Source organism: Bidens hawaiensis, unplaced genomic scaffold (genome assembly GCF_021521415.1).
Source record: "Bidens hawaiensis isolate Kalapana, Puna unplaced genomic scaffold, B.hawaiensis_p1.1 tig00006484_1, whole genome shotgun sequence".
Lineage (NCBI taxonomy): Eukaryota > Viridiplantae > Streptophyta > Magnoliopsida > Asterales > Asteraceae > Bidens > Bidens hawaiensis.
The window spans coordinates 750766-762260 of NW_027491435.1; the positions used below are offsets into that span (position 1 = coordinate 750766).

At 42.0% G+C, this 11495-nt stretch overlaps 1 protein-coding gene and 1 pseudogene across 1 annotated transcript; one reads left to right on the top strand and one right to left on the bottom strand.

The window, feature by feature from the left end:
- Positions 1-6073: 6073 nt before the first annotated feature.
- On the top strand, positions 6074-7350 carry LOC143632578 (uncharacterized). The gene is made up of 2 exons (XM_077101061.1): positions 6074-6688; positions 7249-7350. Exons 1-2 carry the CDS (start codon positions 6074-6076, stop codon positions 7348-7350), a joined length of 717 nt encoding a protein of 238 aa, XP_076957176.1.
- A 2000-nt stretch (positions 7351-9350) lies between these two features.
- Positions 9351-11293, bottom strand: LOC143632588 (heat shock 70 kDa protein 4 pseudogene; annotated as a pseudogene).
- Between the last annotated feature and the right edge of the window lie 202 nt (positions 11294-11495).

An 11495-nucleotide genomic window follows, 5' to 3' on the forward strand; every position in this document is an offset into this window, starting at 1 on the left:
ATTGAGGGTTGGTCATGCTCAATAAGAGCCACCACCATAACCATTTTTGTGTCTGTAAACAAGAGATCCTCGAGATTTCTTAGCAGTCACCTCCACACCCCCAAAAGGCCATTGCAAATCTTAAGCTACCGGAGAAGAAGATCGAGTCGTGGTTCGTTCATCTCGAAATCCGTGGAAACATCGTCATGGATCAGGTCAGATTCATCTCATGTTTCTACATTGGCGCCATCCGTGGGACGGCAACGAACTACCCTTCGATTTTCGTCTCGGTTCTCAGATCTCTCCCAAGAAAAACCCAGATCTGGAAGTTTACAGAAAGAGGCTTCAAGATTTGTTCTATTAAAGCTCAAAAAGATCCATAGATCTAAAAGAGGCTTCCAGATCTGTGCAAAAATGAAGCTGAAAAAGATTTGTAGATCCAAAAAAGAAACTACCTGATTCGGATGATCAAGCCTCCGGATCTGTGATGGTTTTAAATTCTCTCCACTCCGAGCTTCAGATCTATCTAGATCTGATTTACAGATCTAGATCTAGATTACAGACCTGGATTCTAGGTTTAAAATTACAGATCTAACTCTCAAATTGTAGATCCAAAAATTACAAGACTTCCGCCGCCATGCACGCGCGCCCGCGGATTCTCACTCCGCAGCCATGCATGCACTCCCGCGGAAACCAACATGTGGGAAGACGACTCCATGCCTTTGGCGCAGAAGACTCCTCCGCCATGTATGCGCGTTCGCAAAAACCCACCATGCGGGTCGGAAGACGGCTCCAGGCCTTTGCTTTTGCGCAGAAGACTGCCACCATGCATGCTCGCCAGCGGGTCACCATTCCGCCGACATGCGTGAGCGCCCGCGGAAACCACCATGTGGGTTTTTCGCAAAAGACTGCCACCGTGCATGTTCGCCAGCGGGTCACCATTCAGCCGCCATGCACGCGCGCCCGCGGATCCTCACTCCGCAGCCCTGCATGCGCGCCCGCAGAAACCACCATGTGAGTTCGAAGACGACTCCATGCTTTTGGTTTTACGTAGAAAACTCCAACGCCATGCATGTGCTCAACTCGCCGCCATGCATGCGCAAGCAACTCTCCGCCATGCATGCGCGCCCGCGAGTCACCACTCCGCCGCCGTGCATGCGCACTGCCAAGGATCAAGCTTCGCCACCATGCATGCACGCCCGCGAGTCACGACTCTGCCGCCATGCATGTGCGAGCCTGATTTTGATCTTGCATACATGTTTCACACTTCCCTTTATAAATTTGAGCAATATGACAACATTGTATTAACATCAAACTAAAAATAAAGCGAAGTAAAACATACATGCGCGAGCTTCAAGCTCAGACGCGTTGACGAGTTTTTAACTCTAAAACGTTAGGGCCTTAGCCCAATAATATGAGCCTTAGCTCAAAGTACTCATAGCATCCATCCTACGTATTGCGCAGCTGGACCATAAAATACCTAAGCACAACTAAGGCAAAGCACATGCCAAAGCATAGTTAAGGTTTCAGGTCGGGGCCGCGCATGGGATTATAATGGATATAGGCAGAGTAACACATACTGACACGTAAAGGCTAAAAAACTCATTCAAATTCCCTATAATAAATGCACGATAACGTCGCGCAAAAGAGGAATAATGAAATGCCAAGGCACGTGTCAGCATATTCAAAATATCGCAAAATAACTTGAAATATGACGGCTGTTAAGGAGTAAGTAAAAATAATTTCCTTACAACCTTGTTCAAATTTCAATGTGTAAGCATACCTTATATTCAACAAGCACACACGCGCGCCATCACGCATGCGCCACCGCGGTTCGATATACCGCCATCACGCATGCGCCACCATGGTTCGATGTACCGCTATCACGCATGCGCCACCGCGGTTCGATACACCGCCATCACGCATGCGCCACCGCGGTTCGATACACCGCCATCACGCATGCGCCACCGCGGTTCGATACACCGCCATCACGCATGCGCCACCGCGATTCAATATATCGCCACCACGCATGCGCCACCGCAGTTCAGTACATCGCCATGAAGCAGCAGCGCGTCGCCGCGGATCACGATGCGCCGTCACGGGTCAATACTCCGCCACCATACATACGCACAGTCGCGGATTAACATTCCGTCAACAGTCATTCGCGCCACGACAAGTGAACCTCGCCACCGCGTAAGGTCATTGCGCCACCTCGCGTACACGCCACCGCGGATAACCATCTGGCCGCCATGGTGCATCCCACCATGCATGAGTGCCACCGCTATGAAGCAGCAGCGCGCCATCACACATGCGCGCTGGCGCCGAGCACCGCACCACCGCGATCCAACACCAACCCCACCAACCACGTGCATTGACGATTCGTTTTAACAAGCCCTATTGAAAAAGCAAACTATTAAGTCTAATATCTATCTTACCTCGCTCGCGCGAGACAAGACACACATTAGACTGGAGGGGCTCGAAGGGGTATGCACCCGCCTTAACATCGAGCGGGGCGGGTCAACCCACAAGATAGACCAGGCTTAAAATCAGGATGTCATGGACACAAAGCCAAAACCTATGCGCGTGGCGCATATCACATATGCTCACGCGTATCACATTTGCTCGCATATCACATATGCTCGCGCATCACATAAGCTCACGCAAATTACATATGCTCACGCATCACGTATGCTCACGCATATCACATCTGCGTATGGCGCATATCACATGCTCACGCGCCCGCGAGTCATCACTCTCGCCATGTCACATGCTCACGATGTTTCCACGGATTTCGAGATGAACGAACCACGACTTGATCTTCTTCTCCGGTAGCTTAAGATCTGCAATGGCCTTTTGGGGGTGTGGAGGTGACTGCTAAGAAATCTCGAGGATCTCTTGTTTACAGACACAAAAATGGTTATGGTGGTGGCTCTTATTGAGCATTACCAACCCTCAATAAGGAGGTGGAGACCTCCTTATATAGGGAGCCTCATGGCCACCATCATGGTACCCTAATGCATGCGCCCGCGGACCAACACTCCGCCGCCATGCATGCGCACTCACGGATCACCACTCCGTCATAGCAAGTGCGTTGCAGACGAACAGTGCTGAGGGTCAAGACTCTAACGCCATGCATGCGCACGCAACTCCCGCCATGCATGCGCGCGCAACTCTCCGCCGTGCATGCGCGCTCAACTTCCAGCCGCCATGCATGCGCGCTCAACTCCCGCCATGCATGCGCGCGCAACTCTCCGCCGTGCATGCGCGCTCAATTTCCAACCGCCATGCATGCGCGCTCAACTCCCGCCGCCAAATACTAGGTTGGGCTCACCTCATAATTCGCCTAAGGATGGAAGACGTCCTAATCATAGGTTGGGAATCCTCATAAACCCATACGGCTACGCGCCATACTTAAAGGTTGGGAATCCTCATAAACCCAAACGGCCACGCGCCAATGTAGGTTGGGCACACCTCATAATTTGCCCGAGGATGGGAACCTTGTAATACATCCACTTTTAATTTATATGTTTTTGCAGGTTCGGCTACGAGCCGCACAAGCACCTATAACATTATTATTATTATCTGGCCGTTTGTGCCTCCATTATTATTTTGAAGACAAGCCGGGATAGTCATCCTGCGTAGAAGAGGCCCTTGTGGGCCAGTCATCATCATATTATAGCTCATAAGCCGCAACTCGCGCATGCTTCATTATTTTTATAGCTCGTAAGTCGCCTCGCGCGCAAGCTTCATTATTTTTATAGCTCGTAAGTCGCCTCGCGCGCAAGCTTCATTATTTTTATAGCTCGTAAGTCGCCTCGCGCGCAAGCTTCATTATTTTTATAGCTCGTAAGCTACCTCGCGCGCAAATTGCATTACATTATTATCGAGATGGGCGCCTTATCTTTTATCAGGCCCCGCGCCACTATTGTTATGATGCGTGCTATATCTTATTCATGCCAGTGCACCATTATTATCATAAGGATCACAACATGTCACCATCATGGAGAAAACCTCTCAAAACTCAGACAATAAAGACAAGGCCGAAGAAAAGGGAAAAAACCGCCGCATGTCCTAACACACCTTATAAAGTCCAGCGCTCCACCTAAACGCTTGCACGCCTAGGAGCAACACTGGACTTGGGGGGCTTGTAGGGGTATGGTACTAAACCCGGTTTTACGACCCTAAATTTATTATGTTTGGCTTATTTTATTATATGGACTAATACAATGTTATTGGGCTGAGGGGGTTTTGTGGAGGTAACCCTAACTGGGCTAGGCCCATTAGGGTACCATGATGGTGGCCATGAGGCTCCCTATATAAGGAGGTCTCCACCTCCTTATTGAGGGTTGGTCATGCTCAATAAGAGCCACCACCATAACCATTTTTGTGTCTGTAAACAAGAGATCCTCGAGATTTCTTAGCAGTCACCTCCACACCCCCAAAAGGCCATTGCAGATCTTAAGCTACCGGAGAAGAAGATCGAGTCGTGGTTCGTTCATCTCGAAATCCGTGGAAACATCGTCATGGATCAGGTCAGATTCATCTCATGTTTCTACATAAACCATCCCATGAGTTGACTTATTGATATAAATATAAATTTTTAAGTAGAGGTTTAATGAATAAACGATTCTCTTAAATATTTATAATATGTAGTTTGCATAATTTATTCCTGTTGATATATCATTGATTGATGAATGATCCTAGTACGGGTTATTAACAGTAACAAACATCACATAATCAAAGACTGAAAGACAAATACCACAAACTCACCATTTGCTAAGAATCAAAGGTAAAGGTAAAGGTAAAGGTAAAGGTAAAACTAAATTACGATTTGTGTCTTTTAAACAATGCCAAACTATGGATTGAGTTATTTAAAATGTTCGTTTTCACATACTATCCTTTGTATGATAAGGCGACTCATTTTTTACCCTTTTGACTAACAACCATCCATTTCATCAGTTAAGTGGCAGCACGTGCTAGTAATATTATGATGGGTAAATATTTAATTTCCACCTCTTCAAATATTAAAATACAAATGATTAAAATTTAAAAATTAATATATATATAAATAATAGGCGCACACCACCTTATCACTTCGCCTCCCTCACCCCACCCTCACCGATAACCATCGTTCATCCCCCTCTCGCTACATTCACTTTCTACTCATGTCTCTCTACCCTTCGCCGAGAAACATCATCGCCACCTACTCCCCCATCATCAAAACTGCAACGACAACCAGTTTACCGGAGTTGCTTTAGTGGAGGCACTAGAAAAGATAATCGGAATCGGATGAGTGAAGGTCTCTGTAACAGTTATTTTATAAGTTGTAAGGCTGAATGTAGTGGGCTAATATCTACTTTCAAGGGTGTTAAACATCATTACACCAAAGAATGTGTGGAGTTAAAGGACATGAGCGAAATTGGCTTGGTAGGCCTGAGGGTAAGGGGTTTGGGGCCAATCTCATTTCTAACGATAGTCACAGTGGGTAGCGGTAACAATGTCACTGGGGCTTATAGTTACCCTTCGGTTTACGCCCCTAGTGGCTGGTGGGCTAACAAACTGTTTGATAATTACAAACAAGCCTATAGAGATATGGTATTTGTTTTGAGGGACAAACACTGACACCATTTATTGATACATCACTTTCTTTCCCATGTTTTTTTTTTTTTTTTGAATGTTTAAGCTTGCTTCCTACTATTTACAATAAACCATCATTGCTAGGGATCGAACCCTGGACCTCTTACCCAAAGATCTAAGCCTTTACCATCCCACCAAAGTGGAGATGGCACTTTCTTTCCCATGTGATTTTGGTGGCATCACTCGGAGGAAGAGTGTCGTACCATTAATAACCCTTTTGGATTACCCACTTCACTCTTTTCATTTCTTCATTACTCATTACATAACCAAATGCTATCTTCAGTTCCAACAAAACCCCTAATTTTATCTTCAAGAATTTGATTTTCAGCTAAACAAAAGGTACAATTTCTTTCTTTACCCATGGAGCCAAGATTGCATATCCCATTATTAGCTTTTTAGTTTTATGCACACCAAGTGTTCGACAAAAGTCCTGTGAATTTGGTTCATGTAAACCAAAATGAGAGCTTCAAGTAGTGTAGGACTTGGTTTAAGCCTTATCTTTGGGTGTCTTTTACTAGCTCTTGTTGCTGAGCTTTATTATCTTTTATGGTGGAAGAAAACAGTAACCAACAGAGATATGATTCAACAAAGTTACATGTTTTGCTGGAAAAAGCCATCATCTTTGACCTCAACAGGTCTAACTACAGACACCCAAGTTCATGAACCACAAGCATCATCAGTTTTTCACCATCATCCCAACATATGGTTCAGACCATTTGGTCAAGAACAAGTTAATGTTCATGACACTATTGTTGACTCAGAGCAATTTGTCCCACCAAGGTTCTTGTTTACTATTAAGGAAGAAACAAAAGAGGATCTTGAATCAGAAGATGTTGGTAAAATAGAGTCAAGAAGGATGAGTGATGTGATTTCATTGGATACTCCATTCTTTACACCACTTGCTTCACCACCATATTTTACTCCACCTATAACTCCTGGTGATTATTCATATAGAACTTTTAGTCCTCTGTTTCAGTCTTCAAGTGATTTGGAGTTCAATAGAATTCGGGCTTCACCGCCTCCCAAGTTTAAGTTTTTGAGAGATGCTGAAGATAAACTTCAAAGAAAGATGGCGAAAAGATTTGAAATTGATGATGATATTGATGAAAATGAAGATGATGTCATCAAGGATGAAGAAACTGGTTAATATTTGGTAATTGGTATTCTTATTTGTGCAAAAATTATCCGAGCCGAGGGTTTCACCAGAGGTAAAGTTGTCTACATCTTACCCTCCTCAGACCCTATCATAGCTTTGATACTGGTGGGATTTACTGAGTGCGATGATGATTTGTGCAAAAATTATAGTTTCTTTATTGAGGTTTTAACTAACAAAAATCCAGTTGTTTGTTAATTGTAATGTGTTGTTGTTTACTAAGTTTCATCTTAAAAGAAGCCCATATGAAATTGTTCAGCTCTTTTATTATGACACTTATGAAAGTACCTTTAATGTCCTTTACCTGTATGTTCATATCACATTGAAGCATTTGTGTGCATACTGCAATGTATTGATTTCCTTGAAAGGTTATTTATTACATAGCCTTTTATTATTTATTTGTTTAGTTCAGTCACTTTTTACAAATAAAAAGATTCAAGTGATTCAGTTGCTTTTAACATTAAACACTTGTAAAGTAGCATCCTGAGGTGGGGGACAACATTCTCCATCAGAGTGCAAGTCAAGGTGAAGGTGGGGGTGGGGTCATGGAAATTGGGAGTAGTTCTTTGTTTTTATTGTAATCTTAATGTTTTCCTGAGTTGTCTTGATGTGCTTTATTACTTGTGTAATCTAATCACTTGCACTCTGTTTCTTGTTATAATTATTTTGCTTGAAATAAATGCAATAGTACTATTGAGATATTGCATTACTATAGACTATAGAGAATTAGAGATAACACCTACTGATTTTCTCTAACCTTAAGACATTTTATTACCAATAGTGATATTATGTGAGTAACTATGCGATATGTGAAGCCATGGCCGTGTATGTATTTACACTTGTGTATCCTACTTTATTCTCAGTTTGTCATTAAAATACATGTTATTTTATACATAAACTCATGCTAAAGTGATCCTTTTTTGATATTAGTGTGCTTCAGCCTTTTGATAAATTGTTTACAATGGATTGCTGTGTTTCTCCATGGTTACAAGGTGCAACACGAGGACAACGTTGTGGGTTGGTTGAATTCACACCACCTTATGTCGAGCACAAAACGGGTCATATGCCACCCTACTTATGTCGACCAGATGTGCTCTTACTTTTGCTAAGTTGAGAATAGGCTTGTAAACGAACCGAACGAACATGAACAAGGGCATGTTCGTGTTCGTTCATTTAGCCTTAAACGAACACAAACACGAACACGAACACGAACACGGACACTTAATCAGACAAATATTTGTGTTAATCTTCACTAGCTTAAAAAATGAAGATGTTCGTGTTTGTTTATGTTCGTTCGTTTAAAATTTAAATGCAGAGTTCACGAACATAAACGAAAATATATGAACAAAGATACACAAATATAAATGCACATATATGAACAAACGTAAATTAACACAAACATAAATCTATATAATTGAACACACTTAAATGAACACAAACGAATAAATATAAAACCATTAAGTAGATGACTTATCAAGGTAATATTTAATTATTTCCAATTAATATGTAAACGGACAAACACAAACATGAATAAACGAACATAAATGAACGTTCATGAACATAAACGAGCGAACGAAACATGTGTTTATTATCGTTCGTTTAATTAAATGAACACAAATTTTTTTTGTTCACGTTCGTTCGTTTATTTAATAAACCAACTTTCTCCCGGACGGTTCACGTAAAGTTTAGTTCGTTTACAGGCCTAGTCGAGAACATTGCACAACTTGCAAAACCACTAACAACTATTGATGTTGGGATATTAAAGACTTTCGTATGTTAAGATAACCACCAATTAACAAAACTAGAGATGCATAACAATTCTCGTTGAGTGTTTATTAAATGAGTTATGAGTTACTGGTACTTGTTGCTTAAACTTCATGCCTTGAATATCAAACCTTACGCGAAGAAAAAGGAACCCGAGCGAATCTGAGTTGTGTATATATTCAATCTTATTGAAAAGTAGAAACATGACTATGGCTTCAGGTATCTCATAAGTATAGGTGTAATGATCAAGATGTGGCATCATGACAAAGGTGTAGCATAACTGAGCTTGTTTTACTATTTTCCCTAAGGTTAAACCAATATATGTTAATTAGTTATATAAGAGTTAATTGCAAACATGGTCCATGTGGAAGTGATATAAAAGTGTCACCACAGGACCAATATGCAAAAATGGCATCACGGGATTGCAACTTGCGTTTGGGGTTTCATCACAGGGACCATATATGCAATTAACTAGTTATATAAATATGTTCAAATTAGGCTTCTTGTATCTTTTAGGTAATTTTCATGTAATAAATTTAAGTTTTTATTATGTGATGTGTAACGATAGAGGGGGACCATAGGCAGAAAGTACTTGATAGTTCAGGGACCGCTGTACAATTTATCACTTAGCGAAGACATATGCACAAAGACAGAATACATAGCAGTAGATAGATTATGACCATTGGATCATTAACCCCACTAGATCTTGTTCACACTCTGTTGCAATCCAACTCTTTGTCTTCTAATTCTATTTAAGGATTTTTGGTTTTACTAATTATACTACTATCATCATTTTAATCATAACAAGGAAGTTTAATGTTTCAATATTTACAATCAAATATTAACTCTTTCTAACCCAATAAGCTTTATTAATCATGAATTAAAACAATTACTTCTCCTATCTTATTAGCTACCCTTTCTAAAGAAAATAAAATCCAAAATGTGATCTAAAAACAACCAAGTTTCTTCAAACAAAAACAACTTAATCAACTTCCTCAATCTTGGGTCCAGCACCGCTAGAGCCCCCTCCACCAGCCGGAGGGGCTCCAGCGCTAGCGGCGGCGGCCTCTGGGACACCGTCGCTGCCTTGATACATCTTCCCGATAATCGGATTACAAATACCCTCTAATTCCTTCATTTTATCCTCGAACTCATCCACCTCACCTAACTGATTTGCATCTAACCAATTGATAGTTTGCTCAATTGCATCCTCCATCTTCTTTTTATCCGCGGCCGCAATCTTTTCCGACACTTTTTCGTCGCTAATGGTGTTCCTCATGTTATAAGCATAGTTCTCCAAACTATTCTTAGCCTCCACTTTCTTCTTATGCTCTTCATCTTCAGACTTGTATTTCTCAGCTTCTTGCACCATTTTCTCAATATCTTCCTTTGATAATCTTCCCTTATCATTAGTAATTGTGATCTTATTCTTCTTCCCGCCAACTTTATCTTCGGCCGAAACATTCAAAATACCGTTTGCATCGATATCAAAACAAACGGTAATTTGAGGCACCCCTCGAGGGGCGGGTGGAATGCCAGAAAGCTCAAATTTCCCTAACAAATTGTTGTCACGGGTTCGTGTTCTTTCCCCTTCATATACTTGAATCAAAACACCGGGTTGGTTATCCGAATAAGTTGAGAAAACTTGCTCTTTTTTGGTCGGGATTGTCGTGTTTCTTTGAATTAAAACTGTCATGACACCGCCAGCTGTCTCTAAACCTAGAGACAGCGGGGTGACATCTAAAAGTAACAAATCTTGTACCTTTTCGTTTCCTTCGCCACTTAATATGGCGGCTTGCACTGCAGCACCATACGCAACCGCCTCATCGGGATTGATGCTCTTGCAAAGCTCTTTCCCGTTAAAGAAATCTTGTAACAAGTTTTGTACTTTCGGGATACGCGTGGACCCGCCCACGAGTACGATCTCGTGAACCGATTTCTTGTCCATTTTCGCGTCTCTCAAACATTTCTCAACTGGGTCCATACATTTTCTAAAAAGATCCATGTTAAGTTCTTCAAACCGTGCACGAGTAATAGTCGTGTAGAAATCGACGCCTTCAAATAACGAGTCAATCTCGATAGAGGTTTGAGCGGTGGACGAAAGGGTTCGTTTAGCCCTCTCACACGCGGTTCTTAACCGCCTCAACGCTCTCGGGCTCCCATTAATATCCTTTTTGTGTTTTCTCTTAAACTCTTGAACAAAATGATTCACCATTCTGTTATCAAAGTCCTCACCTCCAAGATGCGTGTCACCCGCGGTCGATTTCACTTCGAATATCCCCTCTTCGATCGTTAAAATCGATACATCAAACGTACCACCACCAAGGTCGAAAATAAGCACATTTTTCTCACCTACACTCGAGGCTTTCTTGTCTAAACCATAAGCAATAGCGGCTGCAGTCGGCTCGTTAATGATACGCATAACATTTAAACCCGCAATGACACCTGCATCCTTTGTGGCTTGTCTTTGCGAGTCATTGAAGTATGCAGGGACCGTAACGACTGCGTTTTTGACAGCTGATCCCACGAAAGCTTTGGCGATTTCACGCATTTTGGTTAGCACCATTGAAGATATCTCCTCAGCTGAAAACTGCTTGTCTTCACCTTTGTAAGAGACTCCAATCATCGGTTTTTCTGCTGGACCGGAACTGACCTTGAATGGCCATAACTTCATGTCGTCCTGCACGGATGCGTCACTGAATCTTCGACCGATCAGTCGCTTTGCATCTGGTTTTTCGAGTCAAAATTATAATCAGATCAATCAACACATAACTGGATTAAAACGGTGTATAAAACAAATGAGTATCATCAACAGAAAATTAATGAGGAGTTGCATCACGAAATCCGTGAAATATAAATAATTCTTATTTTCGTTGGATAAATTACCGACAAACCCCGCGAAATAAAAGAAATGATAGTTGCAATAAGAATAATCAATATAATGAATGCTTGTTACATGTGT